At 45.3% G+C, this 20,368-nt stretch overlaps 1 protein-coding gene across 7 annotated transcripts in view; it reads right to left on the bottom strand.

The window, feature by feature from the left end:
- MYO5B (myosin VB) overlaps window positions 1-20,368 on the bottom strand; it is a 291,350-nt gene that overhangs the window by 182,664 nt on the left and 88,318 nt on the right. For all 7 annotated transcript variants that reach the window (XM_083465667.1, XM_083465669.1, XM_083465672.1 and 4 more), the window contains exons 3-4: window positions 17,598-17,769; window positions 15,291-15,435 (exon numbers count right to left, since the gene is read on the bottom strand). In XM_083465667.1, coding sequence (XP_083321793.1) covers window positions 15,291-15,435; window positions 17,598-17,769 — 317 coding nt within the window. The remainder of the gene's footprint in view (window positions 1-15,290; window positions 15,436-17,597; window positions 17,770-20,368) is intronic.

Genomic DNA, 20,368 nt, shown 5'->3' with positions numbered 1-20,368 from the left:
AATGCTTTAAGAGAATATGAAAAAAGGATTATAAATGGGTAAAAATCTAATGGTAAGGATTTGCTGAACCAATAAATTGAAGTGGAATGCAAAAAAGGGAGGTATGAGGAGGTCCGGGAAACAAGCTAAAGGAAAATAAGTAATGGAAAATCTGTGTGTTTTTAACTGTTTTTATTTTGTATTTTTCATTTTTTTTTTCATTTTTACTGTAATATTTTAAAAAATCTTAATAAATATCTTATATAAAAAAAGAAATCTTCCAATTAAACTTAGTTCAGCCCATCAACCTCCTCCGCCTTTTTTTCCCCCCTGCTACTTCCTGTACAAAAAGCAAGGGAAAGGAAGGAAGAGAAAGGAGGAGAAACAGTTGGCATTATGCACATTGTCTATTGTGAGGGGAATTGTTCTGTCTGCCAAGCTCAAATGGCAGAAGAATTGCCATACCCAGCACTGAATTTCTTCCTTACATTTCAACTTCACCTACTGCTTTCAGCTCTCCACAAGCTCCATTCGCTTCAAGATAGGGCTGCTTCCCCACATTCCAATGTGATACTTATGCAGGAAGCAGGTGCCGGCCATCCGTGTAATAGTTTTTCTTATTTATTTTAAATCCCACGGCTCAACAGCGCCCTTACGGGAAACAAAGAAAACCCCGAGAATGGTCAAATAAGGTTCCTTTCCCATAGCTGTTTCAACAATTCCACTTTCCATGTGGAGGAAGACACCGAGGCCTATTACAAAATGCCAGTTGTATTTACGCTTTGTCTTGTACAGTGGTACCTTGGCTCTCAAACTTAATCCGTTCCGGAAGTCCGTCTGTGCAGATGTTTGCTTGTTCATTTGTTTGTTTGTTTGTTCACCGGCTTTTGCTTTTGCGGAGGCCAATCACATATCAGGTATCCAAGTCTTTGATCCCGGCCTCTCTTCTTTAACAATGCCAAGCATCATCTACCTTCCACAAGGATCTTAAAGCCAAGCTCTCATCCTCTTGCTTCCATTTGGCAAAAGCTCAAGGAGGTTTCTCCCCCTCACACACCAGCAAGTGATCAATGCTTCTTTTGAAATAAAAAGTGAAAGCCCTTGGCCTCACTCGTCTGTAAATGTCACTTTCCACACTCTCAGCAGATCCTCTCTCTCTCTCTCTTAGTCACTCACTCCCCTTTAGAAAATGCTACGGAACTTACTGGACTAAAGTGCATAGAACCAAATAACTGCTACTGATTGAGTCTTCCCACTCTTTGGCACAGGGCGCAGGCAGCAAATTTTGTCCCAGATTATCCATTTTCTACAGAAATCCACTTTTCTAGATTAGACATGCTAACAAAATTCTCCCAGTGGATTAACATATTTCTAACGCAGGGGGCGCTGTGGGTTAAACCACAGAGCCTAGGACTTGCCAATCAGAAGGTCGGCAGTTCAAATCCCCACGACGGTGTGAGCTCCCATTGCCGGTCCCTGCTCCTGCCAACCTAGCAGTTTGAAAGCACGTCAAAGTGCAAGTAGATAAATAGGTACCACTCTGGTGGGAAGGTAAACGGCATTTCCATGTGCTGCTCTGGTTTCACCAGAAGCGGCTTAGTCATGCTGCCACATGACCCAGAAAAACTGTCTGCGGACAAACATCAGCTCCCTCGGCCAGTAAAGCGAGATGAGCACCGTAACCCCAGAGTCGTCTGCGACTGGACTTAATTGTTAGGGGTCCCTTTACCTTTTAACTCCCTCCCAGCGTTAATCTAGCCCTCTCATGTCTTCGTTTCCGTGCGCTGTTCTGGTTCATCAGAAGTGACTCAGTCATGCTGGCCACTTGACCCGGAAGCTGTACGCCAGCTCCCTCAGCCAATAAAACGAGATGAGCGCCGCAACCCCAGAGTCGGCCACGACTGGACCTAATGGTCAGGGGTCCCTTTACCTTTTAACTCCCTCCCAGCGTTAATCTAGCCCTCTCATGTCTTCGTGTTCCAGAAGGTAGAGTTAAGGGATTCTTGCTTGACTTTACGGAGCTGTGCTATGGGATTCCAAAGGGGTCCATCTCATATTAAGCAGTTGGGTGAGGCCATCCTGGGATAAGGAACAAGAGGTCAGAGTTGGACAACGCCTTTACTGAAGGAGTGGGGCACCTCGGGTTTGGGGACTGAATGCAGCGCTCCAGATCTCTCTTCCATACTTTGGGACTCTCCCCAATTGACATCCCCTCCACAGACCACAACATCTCCCCCCTTCTTCACTAACCCTGGTCCAAACCCTTCTTGAGTGCTTCTGCCTCTTGCTTGCCTGGATGGAGGTTTGAAAGCCAACATGGCGAAGTGGTCAGAGTGTCAGACTAGGAGCTGAGAGACCAGGGTTCAAATCCCCACTTGGTCATGAAGTTCACTGGGTGACCTTGGGCCAGTCACTGCCTCTCAGCCTGACCTATCCCCCCAGGGTTGTTGTTGTTGGGACAGTGGCGTAGCGTGGGTTGTCAGCACCCGGGGCAAGGCAAGTAATTTGCGCCCCCTAACCCGTGGATTTGCGCCCCCTAACCTGTGGATTTGCGCCCCCTAACCCCCAGATGTTGCGCCCGGTGCGGCCGGGCCCCCCTGCACCCCCCACGCTACGCCACTGTGTTGGGATAAAATGTGGAGAGGGGTAAATTACGTATGCCACCCTGAGTTCCTCAGAGAAAAAGGTGGGATATAAATACAATAAATAATTGTTGTTGTTGTTTAGTCGTTTAGTCGTTTAGTCTTGTCCGACTCTTCATGACCCCACGGACCAGAGCATGCCAGGCACTCCTGTCCTCCACTGCCTCCCAGAGTTTGGTCAAACTGATGCTGGTAGCTTCAAGAACACTGTCCAACCATCTCGTCCTCTGTCGTCCCCTTCTACTTGTGCCCTCCATCTTTCCCAACATCAGGGTCTTTTCCAGGCAGTCTTCTCTTCTCATGAGGTGGCCAAAGTATTGGAGCCTCAGCTTCACGATCTGTCCTTCCAGTGAGCACTCAGGGCTGATTTCCTTCCGAATGGATAGGTTTGATCTTCTTGCAGTCCATGGGACTCTCAAGAGTCTCCATATATAATATATATAATATAAATAATAGGGAATATCAAAACACCTGGTGTTTGCATGACTAGAATTCAAACTACTGAACAAAGGCAAAGAGTCAAATCTGTTGCCCATGGGAGAAAGCAGCCGTTGGGCTGAAAAGATGTTCGAAGAATCACAGAATTGAAGATCACAAGGGTCATCTAGCTCAATCCCCTGCAATGCGGGATTCTTTTGCCCAACATGGGGCATGAACCCATGAACTTCAGATTCAGAGTCTCACGCTTTACTGACAGAACTGTGCACAATCCCTGCCTACTGCTGCTTTGGGATCAACCCTAAATGTCACAAAGGTTTGGCAAGCTTTCATGTTCTCCAGAACTCTTCCTCAGGCAGGTGGGGGAACCAGGAAAATGTGGGAGGAAACAAGTACAGAAATTAGTCTGGTGTTTATAGGCTCGTTTCCAAGGAAGGTGAATCAATCTCCCACAGATGAAATAGATAGCAGGCTACACACCCAGGTTTCCACAGAACATTAGGTCTCAATTATTTGAGAACTGTATGATCAAGGAATTTCAGAAGTTTTGTACTGGACTACTGTGAAGCTTTACATGTGGGGCTGCCCAATATACCGTAACTTGCTTCAGAAAACCCAATATACAGCTGTTAAGTGTGGGCAAGTGTTATGATTGCATAATGCTGGTGCTTCAGTTTTGGATCTCAATACAGTGGTACCTCAGGTTACATACGCTTCAGGTTACAGACTCCGCTAACCCAGAAATAATGCTTCAGGTTAAGAACTTTGCTTCAGGATGAGAACAGAAATTGTGCTCCAGTGGCGTGGCGGCAGCGGGAGGCCCCATTAGCTAAAGTGGGGCTTCAGGTTAAGAACAGTTTCAGGTTAAGTACGGACCTCCGAAACGAATTACCGTATTTTTCGCTCTATAACACGCACCCAACCATAACATGCACGTAGTTTTTAGAGGAGGAAAATCCGTAGGCATGCCACCTGTAGGCATTTCCTCCATAACACGCACAGACATTTCCCCTTACTTTCTAGGAGGAAAAAAGTGAGTGTTGTGGTGCAAAAAATACGGTAAGTACTTAACCCGAGGCACCACTGTATACATATTGCCCCATGACACGGGTGCATACGTCTTTTTTCATCATAACACATTGTTATCCATTATCTGAGAAATAAAAATCAATAGTAAACAGAGAGCTAGGTAGAGTTACAAGCTTCCAAGCATAACTCACGTAGTGCACTAGTCTCTGTAATCACTAGAGCTAGAGACTCAATTAGCAGGTATAATAAAAGCTGAATTGGGGGTCCCTGAATGTGCTGAAAATCTGGAGATCTTAAGTATTAGCCCAATGGCTGGGCAGGCTACCCTTCATTGAGACTTTTTGTTCTAGTTCAACCTTTCCCTCCCTGCTAAAATAATGTCTTAATTATGAACGCATCTTAGGTTTGACTTCCAGCCACTGCTTCCTGTTATGTTTACATCTCTTAAAAGCCACTGGAAAGTTCAACAATTGCCAGTTGGGATTTGCCACAAGTAACTGTTTATGTGGCATGATCAGATAACTTCACTGGTCTTTTTTGCTTGGTTTTGTTTCCACCCCCCAACCCCCACCCTGGCTGATGAGATGAATACCCTAATTCTATGCATTTCCCGGTTTTGTTTCTGAACAGTGTCGTGCAAGGCACAACACAATCCAGTCTCATGTGGGCCAGCAGCAGTCTGAACAGAGCAATTTTGGTCCTGCTCACTGACTCTTGAACAGCACAGGAAGGACGTGTCACATCACATTAGATTGCTGGTCCATCTTAACCTCCTTTCCAGTTGGAAACAAAGTGACTGATGATATAGTCCGGAACAATTAAAAAGAAGAGGCCAACATCTCATTTATGAAGGAAGGACTACAATTATATGCATAACAAATGGCTTGGAGACTAAGGGAAAACCCATTTTTTACTATAGAGAACATTACAGTGGTACCTTGGGTTACATACGCTTCAGGTTACAGACTCCGCTAACCCAGATATAGTACCTCAGGTTAAGAACTTTGCTTCAGGATAAGAACAGAAATCATGCGTGGTGGTATGGCAGCAGCGGGAGGCCCCATTAGCTAAAGTGGTGTTTCAGGTTAAGAACAGTTTCAGGTTAAGAAGAAACCTCCGGAACGAATTAAGTACTTAACCCAAGGTATCACATTTGTTTCTTTTATTGCAGTGAGTGTTACACTGGGCAGGCAGCATACCCCAGTTCCTGACCTGGCATGCAAGACATGGAAAGCCAAACTACGGTTTGCCAAGACAATATGGATGCGCAGGTAAGGAGAGAGCCAAGGTTTAGTTTAGTGTGTTATCTGAAACAAACCCTGTGGTTAAGCTCTCTCCTCATTAACCACAAGCTATAGCCAATGTTCGCTCTTTGCTACAACTCACGGTTAGTGAGGAGAGAGTTTAAAAAAAGGCTCTGTTTTTGATGATACTGCTCAGCACAGAGCAGCAATGGAGGAAGAGCAAAACGGCAGCAAGCTCCTCTCCAGCAGGGTACAGTTTTGGCAAGCCATTGTTTACTGTGCTGTGCAAACCTCACCACTGTCAGATACCACTGACATTGGTAAGTTCCTTTGATGCAGAGGGTTACTGCATCAAGCCCTATCCTATGGGGATCCCATCCTCCATCAAGTCTGCTGTCTGGAGAAAGAACTTTGTGGAGGAACCTGCCCATTGCTCCTGGCCTGGCCAGTGACACCAGCTGTCTTCCTGGATCTGATCTGTGGATGGGCAAAGATCCAGTCTACCCACCAGCCTCAGCAAGGAGGAGCTTGTTAGCATTTCATTCTCTCATCACAGGATCGTGTGATCCTCTGTTTACATTCCATAACACTGTAAGTGTGGGAACGGAACTCAGACTAGAGAACTTCTGCTCTTTGTGCTCTCGGACAGAGAAGACGCAGGTGTGAGACGCTGCTCACACAAGCCGTGTTTTGTTGTTTTGATTTGCTGTAAATAAAGAAAATTCGTGATGCCACATACCTACACAGTCTTGCTTCTTGTGGAACTCTGCTAAGTGTGCATACAGCTCCATTGAATGTATGCCACAGGTCTGTACGGAAAGCTACACAGGCAGAACTAGTCAACTGTGTTGTTGTTTTTTTAAAAAAGAGCTACAACTTGAAGTATTAGCACCTGAGCTTAATTTTCTCTCCTTTTCCCACTTCTTTTTTCCTTGTGCGTCATTTATTTATTTATTTATTTATTTATTTATTTATTTATTTATTGTGAACCTTAGGGCAGGGACTGTACTGATTTTTGTAAGCTGCTCCAAAAGCCTTTTTTAGCTAAATTGTAGGGCATAAATGTTTTAAATCGATAAAATAAATCAGAAAGTGTTACAGAACCACGCAGGCTGCATTTTTCCTCCCCGCAAACGTTCCCATGAAACTTGACCACGGCTGCAGCAAAATTATCCAAGGTTTCGCTTGCAGTGCGATCTGGTGGTCTAATTAGGTCAACCAAGCGCCCTTCACAGGTAATGCCGCGCTGACACTGCACCAGATTCACACGTGAACCCAGCAGCACAGCAGCCAACGATGGAAAATGGCCGCTGTGCATTGGGGAGAACCGCGGTTTACTCAGCATCCTAAACTCAGTTCCCCTCTCCACAGTATGACCCGTCCCAAACTGAAGTTGAACTGTGCAGAGTTCAAACTTAATTGCTTTCATAGCAATACTTGGCTTTACAGGCTCTGCTTGTGCAGATATTGGACACACATTCAATAGACCCTCCCTGGTACAACAGGAAAATATATTAAACCAGGTACCCCTTTAATATTATATCAGTAAACTCCTGTAAGCAGTCAAAACCCACTTTTCCAGAAAGGGCATAGGAAAAACTGCCTTGACACAGTGAATACCAATAACTTCAGTTTTTCAAACTTCCTTGTGTGGGTTCACATTTTTTTACCATGGGCTAGTATTATACCAGAAAGAAGTACTTAAAATCATGCCGCTCTATAATTTTAAAGGTGGATTACAGGAGCCTGGCTGGTTATCGGATTGAAATGCACTCAACAGGAGGCCTACTGCATGTTCCAAAAGGCAAGAAATCATATTTTTAAAATAAAAAGCTTTTGGATGTACTGTGCTTCGTGCTCTCAGAACTTTTGAACCTGAGAACTCTTCTGTTTAAAAATGTTAGGAGTACATATGCACCTGGATGGTGATCTATGTGCTTGTTCAGTGGCAATGTAGGCTGTTGTGCGAGATACACAAGAGCCCACCTACCGTATTTTTCACTCCATAGGGCGCACCTAGTTTTTAGGGGGGGAAATAAAGGGAAAAAACGACCCCTCTCGCTCTCCAGGCTCCAGCGAAAGCCTGCATTCGCTCCATAGGACGCACACACATTTCCCCTTCATTTTTGGAGGGGGGAAAGTGCATCCTATAGAGCAAAAAATACGGTACTTTGCAAGGTTATTATGAGAATAAAAATAAGGGATGACACCCTATACAACACCCTAAGCTCACTGGAAGAAGGCTGAGGTAAAAAAAGAATGAATTCACTTCCAGCAAACACAGCAGAGTTACTGACCCTTCAGAGGTGGAACACCCACAAGAATAAACCTTACAAGACAGCAGACATCTCTGAAGGCAGGCTTTTCTTGTTCGTACAAGAAAGTGGCGCAAGTCCCAAGACAGATGGATGCCAACACAACAACAATCTCTTTTCAGGTGCCAGTAAGACTAAACTGTGTCTTCAATTTTCATTTGGAAAACAATCGCCCTGCAAAGCTATGCTCTTATATAGAAGAGACCACGGTTCCCAAATATTTAAAACAAACAAACAACAACAACAACACTCCAATTCTTTTGCCTGTCTATTATTGTTGGAGCTGGAAGACAGCCCTTCTCCAGAATGCCAAGCACAAACTCCAGCTTCTCAAATGTCCTTTTGGAATGATTTGCTCCGTAAAAGGAATTTGCAGGTGGCATTTCTGACTGTAAGACGGGAAACAAACACTCAGCTGCCTTGCACCGAGCCAGACGACTGGTCCATCTAGCTAAGCACTGCCTCCTCTGACTGGCAGAGTCTCCCCCAGAAGGGTTTCAGGCAGGACTCTCTCCCAGCCCTAGATGGAGAAGTTGGGAAACAAACCTGCAACCTCCTGCATGAAGGCAAATGCTTCATCACTGAAGTATGACCCTTTCCCTTAATGCTGCCATTATTTTTTTTTGTAAGAGTTGCAGACTTGAGACTAGTGTTTGTACATTTTGTTTAATGCTGCCTGTTACACATCAATGAGATTTGCCGTTTTAACTAATGCAATAGCTTTCACACCAGAATAAAGAAACTGTGTCCTACTATGACAGTCTATCCATTTTGTCCAGTATTGTCTACTCCAACTGGCAGCAGCGGTCCAGGGTCTTGGGTAGGTTCTGCTACCTGATCTTTTAAGCTGGGGGGACCAGGGACTGGACCGGAAACCTTATGCACGTAAAGCACCTGCTCTTCCACTCACCTAGGTAAAGGACCCCTGACCATTAGGTCCAGTTGTGGCCGATTCTGGGGTTGCGGCGCTCATCTCGCTTTATTAGCCGAGGGAGCCGGCGTACAGCTTCCAGGTCATGTGGCCAGCATGACTAAGCCGCTTCTGGCGAACCAGAACAGCGCACGGAAATGCTGTTTACCTTCCCGCCAGAGTGGTACCTATTTATCTACTTGCACTTTGATGTGCTTTCAAACTGCTAGGTTGTCAGGAGCAGGGACCGAGCAATGGGAGCTCACCCCGTTGTGGGGATTCGAACTGCCGACCTTCTGATCTCTCAAATTTTCTAAAGGTATGGCCCTGTCTCCTCCTGGGAACTGAACCCAGAACCCCTCACATCAAATTAAGAATCATGTGTTAGACGATAACTCCCACCATTTCTTGACATTGGCCATGCTGCTTGAGGCTGATGGGAGTTGAACTCCAACAACATCTGAAGGATCCCAGATTCAATCCCCAGCATCTCCAGGTAGGGCTGGTAAAGACCCCTGCCTGAAACCCCCAATTACTGCTGCCAGTCAGTGTAGACAATACTGAGTCAGATGGACCAATAGTCTGGCTCAATATGAGGCAGCTTCCTATGAAAGGAGGTGCAGAGAAATCAACGCACTTTCTCAAATGCCACCCACAGAAATTAAGAAAGCCACATGGAGGCAAAGTCTTCTTCTTCTTTGGCGATCACTCGTAGCCGAGTAAGATTGTCTTCCATAAACACAGTTTTAACAATAAGTCCAATTCTGGATCCACACGTCCTTCCACAGTGGGGACATTGGTTTCCGGGCAGGAGTTGATCACGGTGTGGATTTGCCAAGCGTGCCTTCCTCTTAGCACGTTTCTCCCTTGCGTTCTGAGTTTGAGTGTCTTCAAAGGCCATGACACCTTTGGTAAAGGCTGTTCTCCAATTGGAACACTCGCAGGCCAGTGTTTCCCAGTTGTCAGTGTTTATACTACAGTGGTGCCTCGCAAGACGAAAAGAATCCGTTCTGTGATTCTCTTCGTCTAGCGGTTTTTTTGTCTTGCGAAGCAAGCCCATTGACGGATTAGAGGATTAGCGCTATTAGTGGCTTATCAGCTTATCGGATCAGCTGATAAGCGGCTTAGCGGCTTAGAAAAAGGGGGGGGGAGGGAAAAAACCCCGCAGGAACTCGTAAGACATTTTCGTCTTGCGAAGCAAGCCCATAGGAGATTCGTTTTGCGAAGCACCTCCAAAACGGAAAACTCTTTCGTCTAGCGAGTTTTCCGTCTTGCGAGGCATTTGTCTTGCGGGGCACCACTGTACATTTTTTAAGATTTGCCTTGAGAGAGTCTTTAAACCTCTTTTGTTGACCACCAGCATTACGCTTTCCATTTTTAAGTTTGGAATAGAGTAGTTGCTTTGGAAGACGGTAATCAGGCATCCAAACAACATGACCAGTCCAATGAAGTTCATGTTGAAGAATCATTGCTTGGATGCAAAGTATGATAGCTTCAGTACTATCTGAGAAATTCTACTGGCTTCCTATAAATTTACCGGCTTTGTATTATTAAACCCGGGCATGGCTCTTGCATCTGTCTCCTCACCCCATGCTCTTTTCTATTTATTTATTTACAGACAGCTGAGATTGTTGATGGCTCTCTGTTAAAGGAAGTTGGAGGCACTTAAGGAGGCTCACCAGGAAATTACCGTATTTTTTGCTCTATAAGACTCACTTTTTCCCTCCTAAAAAGTAAGGGGAAATGTGTGTGTGTCTTATGGAGCGAATGCAGGCTGCGCAGCTATCCCAGAAGCCAGAACAGCAAGAGGGATTGCTGCTTTCACTGCACAGTGATCCCTCTTGCTGTTCTGGCTTCTGAGATTCAGAATATTTTTTTTCTTGTTTTCCTCCTCCAAAAACTAGGTGCGTCTTGTGGTCTGGTGCGTCTTATAGAGTGAAAAATACGGTAGCTCCAATACTGCAGGGCGAGATGGCAAACAAAGCTCAACACTGCGGTCCATAGCAACACCTGACAGCTTCAGAATACACCTCAGGGGTAAACAACACTTTATTAGCATGTAAAGTGAACCCCTTGCCAGTTTTTGTTTTTAAAAGTACAGTGGTACCTCAGGTTAAGTACTTAATTCGTTCCGGAGGTCTGTTCATAACCTGAAACTGTTCTTAACCTGAAGCACCACTTTAGCTAATGGGGCCTCCTGCTGCTGCCGCCGCACTGCCGGAGCACGATTTCTGTTCTCATCCTGAAGCAAAGTTCTTAACCTGAAGCACTATTTCTGGGTTAGCGGAGTCTGTAGCCTGAAGCGTATGTAACCTGAAGCGTATGTAACCTGAGGTACCACTGTAAAAGCATCTGTGGAGAGGGCAACTGGAAGTATAAGGGGTGATATGATAGCCATGTTCAAATATATAAAAGGATGTCACATTGAGGAGGGAGAAAGGTTGTTTTCTGCTGCTCCAGAGAAGCGGACACGGAGCAATGGATCCAAACTACAAGAAAGAAGATTCCACCTAAACATTAGGAAGAACTTCCTGACAGTAAGAGCTGTTTGACAGTGGAATTTGCTGCCAAGGAGTGTGGTGGAGTCTCCTACTTTGGAGGTCTTTAAGCAGAGGCTTGACAACCATATGTCAGGAGTGCTCTGATGGTGTTTCCTGCTTGGCAGGGGGTTGGACTCGATGGCCCTTGTGGTCTCTTCCAACTCTATGATTCTATGATTCTAAGTAGAGAAGTAGAGGTGGTGAGTTTGTGTGCTTAACCCTTTCCCCACATGCAGTTTCTATATTCATTCTCCTCCTGCGAGCAGCTTTATATCCACATCAGGGATCAAAATATGTGTTAGTTAAGGTCAACTTGTGTTTTAAATCACAAACAGGCGTGGGAACCAACACCACATGTTCCAGGTTCAGGAGTGGAGTCTAGGAACAACCTGGTGCCATCCAGAGGTTGCTGGACCAACTCCCATCAACCCTAAGCACTGGCCACATTGACTAGGGCTGATGGGAGTTGGAGCCTGACAATATCAAGAGGGCACCAGGTTGAGCAAGGCCCCCAATACGTTTCTAAGCACAATTCAAAGTGTTGGTGCTGACTTTAAAGCCCTAAATGGCCTTGGCCCAGTATACCCGAAGGAGCGTCTCCACCCCCATCATTCTGCCCAAACACTGAGGTCCAGTGCCAAGGGCCTTCTGGCAGTTCCCTCCCTACAAGAAGCCAAGTTACAGGGAACCAGGCAGAGGGCCTTCTCGGTGGTGGCACCCACCCTGTGGAACGCCCTCCCACCAGATGTCAAAGAGAAAAACAACTACCAGACTTTTAGAAGACATCTGAAGGCAGCCTGTTTAGGGAAGCTTCTAATGTTTAATAGACTATTGGAATTTAATATTCTGTTGGAAGCCGCCCAGAGTGGCTGGGGAAACCCAGCTAGATGGGCAGGGTAATTATTATTATTATTATTATTATTATTATTATTATTATTATTATTATTATTACTATTAGAGTCCAAGGAGAAAGACAGAGCAACCACTTCAGGACACATAACTGGGGAGACACAGTGTTGGCTCCTCTTACAGAAGTCTCTGGCACAGCAACATCTCCTGAGGTGTATTCTGGGGATGATTCCCACACTCAAGACTTCTCCCTTCCAAGGTGCCTTCAGACTATTCTCCTTAACTCAGACAGTCTGGTATGAGGGCCGTGTTGATACTGAGGGGTACATCTGTGTGTGTCTGTTTTGGAATGAAGAAATTGCAAGCCACAAATTGTTGTAATACACAGTTATTGGCTCACACTTGCATGCATGAAAGGGTTAACCTGAGCCTTGATCTCAAATGACCATGGATGGGACTCAGCAAGCCTTTGCTTCCCCTTCACTCCCTCCCTCCCTCCCTCCCTCTCTGCCCTGATTCCCAGAAGAAGCTGGGCTGCAACACAGCTCAAAGCTCAAGAGGAAAAACCTACAAGTGAGTGAATCTCTCTAAAAGGATATTTTTAACTGCCTGCATCTTTGCTAACACAAAGACTCATGATTCTTTTTAAGGAAACCAAGGTTTTTTTTACCGCCAACGGGTGGATACTTGTTTGCTGTAACTTCTGAAAATCTGAGAGTAAAATCTTCACTTTTGCAAAGCTAAGTATCTGTGATTTGTTCTAGCCTAAGTATTTTTGTAAGGAACGTTCGTTTAAAGGTAGATGAGACCCAAGTTTCAATGTGCTTGGAGCAATTGCCATTGTGCTAACTCCACTATGAGAGAGTAAGAATCTCTCTTCCAAGCCTCTCTCGCCAACATGAAAGAGCCAAACACCTCACTGTTCCTCTGCTTCAAATTCCACCCTCCCAATGTTACTTTCCTTTTTAAAAATAATACAGTTATGACAGAGATTTCCTGTGCGCATTTGCATATAATGTGTTTGAGCAACACTCCTCTCAGGCTGAACACAGACAAACATTTCAGCATTGAAACTCGAGAGAGGAACTACATCCAACACTATAAACAGAAACCTTCCTTTCACCCCTCTGCCACCTTGGGTCAAACAGGACCTGCAGGTTTTTGAACAATCCACAGATCTACAACTCTTATATAGCAAGGGAAAAACTAGGATGATGACACATGTCTCAAATGGCAGTCAAACTTGCAAACAGCCTTAAAAAAATATTATATAGCACAACAGACGGAAAAGCAGTTCAGCACTCTGCTGAAGGCAGCCCGACACTTTTGCACCCTTCTCATTTTTGCGCATCGAGGTCAAACATAAAAGATACCATGCTTATTTTGCATTAACAGCCCCGCCAGGGAGCTCAAAGGAGTATAACTGCTCAGTCTTGCTCTTAAAACTTGCTTGAAAGACAAAACTGCTATGGAGACTCTCATCTCGGGGGTCTCTGCCAACGCCAACTCGTCAGCAACTTCCGACTGCAGCCCGGGCCAATTTCAGTGCAGGAGTGGGTGGATTAAACCCCAATTAAGCCCAGAGAGCTTTCCTTGCTCACAGCAGTCTCAAACTTGGCTGAAACGCTGTTGTCAGGATGATTAAGTTGCACTGCAAGCTAACAGCGGTAAAAAGCAATAAGATCAATAAGGGAGGCACAGTAAATGAAACTTTTGCTTCCAGAAAGAGAAATAAAAGCACCTTTTTAAGGGCTCCGGTGAAAGTTTTGGGAATTTGCTGATGCACCATCATCTGTCGCTAACCAAGGATGCTGAAAAGGTGAGGGGAGCTTCTCTGAAGACTGAAGGTAAGCAAAAGTTCAGATGCAGCCACAGGCTCTGGAATTCTGCACTAAAAGGTCCAACATCTCAAAGCCACAAATCTTAGGACAAACAAGCCTGAATTCTACAACTGGAACTGAGACACAGAAACCTCAAACTCGGGGGAAATCTGCACATGGTTTTGAAGAGGATGTTGTTGTTGTTTTTTGAAGGGCAACAAGAATACTGCATGCAGGGTGGTTGGAAGGATATGGCCAGAAACCAACCCAAATCTAGACCTGGAGAGCATGGAGATGTTAGAAGAAGAGGGAACGAACAGACAAGGAACAAACTGGAAGTATTTATAACAAACCCAGCCAGGTAAGCAAATGTCAGTTCCCCTTGGACAAATGCTTGCAAGCAGCTTCCACGGTCTCCTTCTTCCCCAAGGCTCCCAGAGGGCTTATCTTGCGACAGGAGAGAGGCGGCTTTGTGCACTCCCAGTTGTTCCCAGTAAGCATTCACACACACACACACACACACACACACACACACACACTGCAGACTGAACAGGGACTAAACATCCAAGCCACCTCAGTGGGAAAATGGTGCTCTGCATGCAATTCTCAATGTGGACAAAAGCCTTCAAAGGAGACTTCTCCATAGTATGAATCACACGCTGTCAGGAACTAGGAGAACCCAAAAGTTTCTGCTGCTGCTGCCTTCCTTCTGACCCAGAAAGGGAAGAGGAAGAGGAAGGCAGTGTCAGCACCAGAATCCCCTTTGCAAGCATGTAACCAGAGGCTTCACCTTGCCTGACCATCAAAGGAGCCCTTATTTATCTGTCTACTTATATAATTTATACTCTGCTTTTCTTCATGAACTCAAAGCAACTGTGCAATGTCACACATTTCCATTTCCTTTAGCACTTGGCAGGCTTCTTTCCCAGTGCCAGATAAGTCAACAAAGCTAGTTTCCAGTCCAGGAGGTTCCAAAGATAAGTCCTAAATGCGAGCATGTGAATGTATCTGTAATTGAGGTGGAGGGGCTTGTTGGCCTGGCCCTGGGGTTTGGTTTGAAGCATCTGCAGTCATCCAAAGGGAAGGGAAGAAGGGTAAAAGAGAGAACTAGAAGCCACGAAGCATGAACAGGCAATGAGAAGCAAACCCTCCTCAAACCGCTAGCTTCTCTGCCAGGCTATCATCATTACTAGTCTTCATGAATAAGCAGAACTGATAGCAGGAATTAGTGCACCATGGCAAATGCACACTCAATTTTCCCCTGCAATGAAACCATGTGGACTAGGAAACTGCTCAAAAAGAAAGGAAGGAAGAAATTAAGTCGAAAAACTTGGTATTTGGCAGAAGCTGCTGGGTTCAGCATTCAGTAGCAAACATTTTACTCCATGACACCACGCCAATTGTGAGCATTTTCAGAGCCTGTCCGCCAACCGAATTTGGGTGCTTTCTTACATGAATATGGGATAGCTTTGGTTTTAGTGCACAAGTCTGTCTGCAGCTGGGGTGGGCAATTATTCCACTCACCTGGCCATCTGTTTATATGCTTCTTCTGCAACTGCAAATATGTGAGGATCCATGTCCCCCATGTTTTGGCCGCTGTATGCATAGATGACATCTTGTCCATAGATTGGCAACTGTTCGTAGGGATTGATGGCAACAAGCACAATACCTTGAAAACAGGCAAGCATGCAAACAGTTAGAAGCCACGCCAAAGAAGCAAAATTTTAAATACATTCTAAAATAAGAACTACCAATCAACTTTGAATCACTTTTCTATTACATAAATGCTGCTGCTGCTCTAGCCTAGCTGTTTTTTGTGGACTGTGGTTTCTGTGACGTTAACACATGAGAGTGCTGGAGGTGAAATAGTTAAACAGGTTACCCAATCAGAACCCAGGGGGTGGAGTCAGAGGGACTATAAAACCAGCTCTGGAAGGGGTGAAGGGAGAGTTCGTTGGGAGTGGGGTGGTTGGTTGGAATGGGAGTGAATTGGGGCAGAGTCTGTGGGTAGGTTGAATTAGTGTAGCGAAATAAGCTGAGTCAGGAACAGTTAGGGGTCAGGAAGACAAGTAAATATCTGAGAGGTAGTTTAGTGAGTGAGAGCAGGTAGCGGAAGTTATAGGTCTGGATGATTGTAATTGACCGATACTATTTATGAAACCATACGCTTGTTAAACTGCAATAAATAAACAGAAGTTTATGTTCCAATTTAACCCTGACTGGACTCAGTATTGTACCAGGTAGGGCCTGGGTGGTGGCAGCGAGAAATAAAGTGGTGGCACAGAGATCAATAGATGGTGAAACGTCCGGGGACCCTGTGTGATCGCCGCAGTTTCTTACTCTATGGCCACCATATGAGAATATATTTGAAAGGCTTCCACATTTCAACTCACCGCCTACCACTTTGCCCTCTGCAACCATAATGCAGCAAAGCTACAACTTGCACATGAGAGAGAAATGTGCACTAAGGCACGAGTTCTTTAGCACAGCCATTTGCACTGCTGAAGAGGCAAGCAGATTTTCCGTAAAATACAAATGCAAGCGGGTTGCCTCTTCAGCATGTAGAGGACTTTTTTTTAAAAGGCAGCACTCTTCTTCTTTAGCATTTTCCTCTATTATTTTCAGGATGGTTTCAGGAGAACAGATGTCCCATAACCATTATTTAATAAACAACACAATCAATCAATCAATCAATCAATGCTGAAATCTAAAGGTATCAGCGTTTTTCTCAGGGCAGGACAAGACAAGGAATGGCTTTTTCCTAGAGCAAACAGTTCTCTGTGCTGCAGGATTTAAAAAGAAACTGGAGCACTTATTATACCACAGCTTTTGACTTTAGAAAAAGCCCTCAAGGTGACTTACAAAAGAAAATCCTGTAAAGAACATAAAAAAAGTACAGGGCAGGATTCGGAGATACTTCTTTGATGTGCGGAGAGAGCTTATATCCTGCCAAGAGAGATGTACATTTCCTGCTCATCTGTCTGCCTCATCATGTATGCGAGTTTTCGTTTCTATAGTTCTATTATGAGAGATGCTTTCAGCCCTTTAACGCTGTATTGTCTGTCTCTAAAAAAAAAGGTCATGTTTGAAGTAGTTTTTGCTGATTCATGAATGGACAGACATGTCTATCCTTTTGAAAACAAACAGAAAATCTCTTGTGCAGCAATAAACTAAGCTATCTGCTTTGAAACCTAGTACAGACTTACTGTATTTTTCGCTTCATAAGACGCACCTGACCATAAGACTCCCCTAGTTTTTAGAGGGTGAATGCAAGGGAAAAAATATTCTTTAAAGGGAGCGCTGAGCAGAGCCTGTAGGCATCCCAGGCTCTGCTCAATGCTCCCTTTCACGAGCTGCGTGGAGCGTGGGTGTGGCTCTGGGGGGCTTTTCCCTGAGGAGAAGAAGTCCCCAAGAGCCGCACACATGCTCCGCACGGCTCTGTAAAGGGAGCGCTGAGCAGAGCCTCCCGCCTGCATTCGCTCCATAAGACGCACACACATTTCCCCTTACTTTTTAGGAGGGAAAAAGTGTGTCTTATGGAGCAAAAAATACGGTAGTTATCAGGAAGCCTCCAGATGTTTTGGATGACAATTTCTCACAGTTCCAGCCAGCATGGGCAATGGCCAGGGAAGATAGAGGTGGTCTCAAGGGGCAAGACATCTTGATCTGGAATTAATAATCGCTGTGTTACTCTGCGCTACTTGTCTTTTTATTTTTTAAAAAAATAGGGTGGTGACAGTCACAATGATCTCTTCTGATATCTCACACCCCTGCCACCTCCTTCCACCCCCCAAAAAAATATTGAAAGAAATGGCACATTGCAACACTCACCACAGTAGGTGTAGATGTGGTTTGATTCCAAGAATCGGACTTTTAAGTTGTGCAAGACTGCAGGTTCGTGGAGGTAACTTAAAGCTGTCAGGTCGTTTTCTCCAACCAAAATATCTGGATTTCGCAAGAAAGGAAACTTGTTGGCTTTCGCATCAATAGGATATTCCAGAAGCTGAAATAGTAAAGAAAGAAAAAATGTCGTTGTCGTTGTCCCTTTCGTTTCTATACCACGTTATATTTAAAAGAAAAAAATCTCAAAGCAGATTACAACACGTTAAAACATCAAATAAAACAACCCTGGATAAAATAAATTCAAGCTTCAAGGAAAATAATTTCAGATCCTTCTCTATGTGGGATTCTGCTCTCCCCATATTTATTTACCGTATTTTTCACCCCATAAGACGCACTTTTTCCCCTCCCGGTGGCCGCGCAGAGCTGCCTGCGGTGCTGGGACCAGCGCAGCTCTGCGCTGCCATCCGGAGCGGGGCGCTAAGCTCCGCCCCACTCCCGGTGGCCGTGCAGAGCTGCCTGCGGTCCTGGGACCAGCGCAGCTCTGCCCGGCCACCGGGGGCCGGGGGAGAAGCTCCGCCCCGCTCCCAGTGGCCCTGCAGAGCTGCCTGCGGTCCTGGGACCAGCGCAGCTCTGTGCCGCCATCCCGAGCGGGGCGCTAAGTCCCGCCCCGCTCGGGATGGCGGCACAGAGCTGCCTGCCCTCCCGGGACTGGTGCACTTCTCCCCATCGCCAGCCCCACAAGCTCGGGGGACAGCGGGGAGGCAGAGCGTGCCTTCCCACTGTTCCCCGACCTGGTTCTTCCAGCCCCGCACCTGGGGGGGGGGAATAAATTTTTTTTCTTTATTTCCCCCCCCAAAAAAACTAGGTGCGTCTTATGGGCCGGAGCGTCTTATGGGGCGCAAAATACGGTACCTACTTAATTTATATAGCTGCCCCATAGCAGAAGTACTCTAGGAAGCCAGTGTGGTGTAGTGCTTAGAGTGTCAGACTAGGACCAGGGAGATCAGGGTTCAAATCCCCCCTCAGCCATGAAGCTTACTGTGTGGCCTTGGTTCTCAAACGCCTTAGTTCTTGAACGCTTTGGTTCTCAAACTCCGAAGACCCGGAAGTATGTGTTCCAGTTTTCAAATGATTTTTGGAAGCCAACCATCCGATGCAGTTGTTGGCTATTATTTCCGGGGCACCTGCACCAATCAGAAGCTGCACCTTGGTTTTCAAACATTTCAGAAGTCAAAAGGACTTCCGGAACGGATTAAGTTTGGTGCTTTTGTTTTTGCTATTTATTTTGCGGAGGTATTTTTTGGTTAATTTGTTTTGGTTTCTGTGTGGAACCCAGTTCAGCTACTGATTGATTGTGTGACTGCGGAAATGGATAAAAGCCTCCATCTACAATACTGTCTTATTTATTTTATAGTACAGTACGTTGATTATTGCTTTCATTTTATGGATCCATAGTCTCGTTGGATAGTAAAATTCATGTTAAATTGATGTTTAAGGGGTTGTTTGTAAAAGTCTGGAACGGTTTGATTCATTTTGCATTACTTTCTATGGGAAAGTGCGCCTTGGTTTTGGAACGCTTTGGTTTTGGAACGGACTTCCGGAATAGATTAAGTTTGAGAACAAGGTACCACTGTAAAGAAGCTTTAGAAAGATAGAGTGGCCAGTCACCACCCCAGCATGCAGAGATCTCTACATGGTCGCAATTGGACCTGTGAGTCACAAAATGTGCCTGTATTTTGGGGGGAAACAACACCTAAGTAGATCCTGCACATTGAATGTAAGCCTTCCCCTGTTACAGGTATATTTCCTCTGGATCTGGAGGCTTCATCAACTCGTGTCAGAAAACTCGTCAGCGAAAGGGGAAGGGAAACAAGCTTTAGCGATGTCCCTGTCTGCCCTCTGCTATGTGTGGCTAAGCCCTCTGTGCCTGAACCAGAACAGCTTGTTGGATGAAGTGAGCATCCTGGGAGTTCCCTTCCTGCTCTCTTGATTTGACAAGAGGCCTCCATTTTTCCTTTTTGCCGGAGGAACTTAACCGTCAAAGCTTTCAGGGGACTCGTGCAAAATTAATCCAGAGCATAAAGCAGATACTGAATGTGATATGACACGCCCCGGTTTAAATAAAGATGCCGCCTCATTTCTCTTGCCGCTGCCCCCCCCAAAAAAAGTAAAAAGGAAAGAGCACCCAGGGGGAGGTGACAAAGGTGTTTACAGATAAAAGGAGGAAATATCATGCTGCTTTAGTCTAATTTGGAGGCACGGCTGTTCGGCTGAGACGGAGCCAAAAACTCTTTACCATATGGCCACCCATATGTTGGAAATGACACAACGGCATGACTCATAAAATCTCTTCTGAGAGTTTGCTTTACATATTTTTTTTAAAAGGCTTCCCCTATTCCTTAGCTTAGGGGAAGGAGGGAGGAGAGAGGGTTAGGTAAAGCAGATGAGATGTGAAGTTTGATCAAGAGATAATCCAAGAACAGTTCTTTGCATATTCTTTTGCAATCGTATGTAAAAAATGCGAATAAAAGTTATTAACCATAACAGCGGCAAAATAATAGTTTCAACGAGGAAAAGTCTTGGCCACCCATCTGCAAAATATCTAAATCTTTCTTGTGAAGGGTGAGGACTGATTTTTCTCCCTTTTTTTTACCCAGCATTACTAATAAAAGGGGTTGGCAAGAACATCAGCACAGTAAATGCAACGTATATGAATCTCAACATAATTAGGAGGCTCACCTCCCCCTCCATTTTCATGC

This window comes from Podarcis liolepis (assembly GCF_965112155.1).
Source record: "Podarcis liolepis genome assembly, chromosome: 11".
Taxonomy (NCBI): Eukaryota; Metazoa; Chordata; class Lepidosauria; order Squamata; family Lacertidae; genus Podarcis; species Podarcis liolepis.
This window is presented reverse-complemented; position numbering and strand designations above follow the sequence as displayed.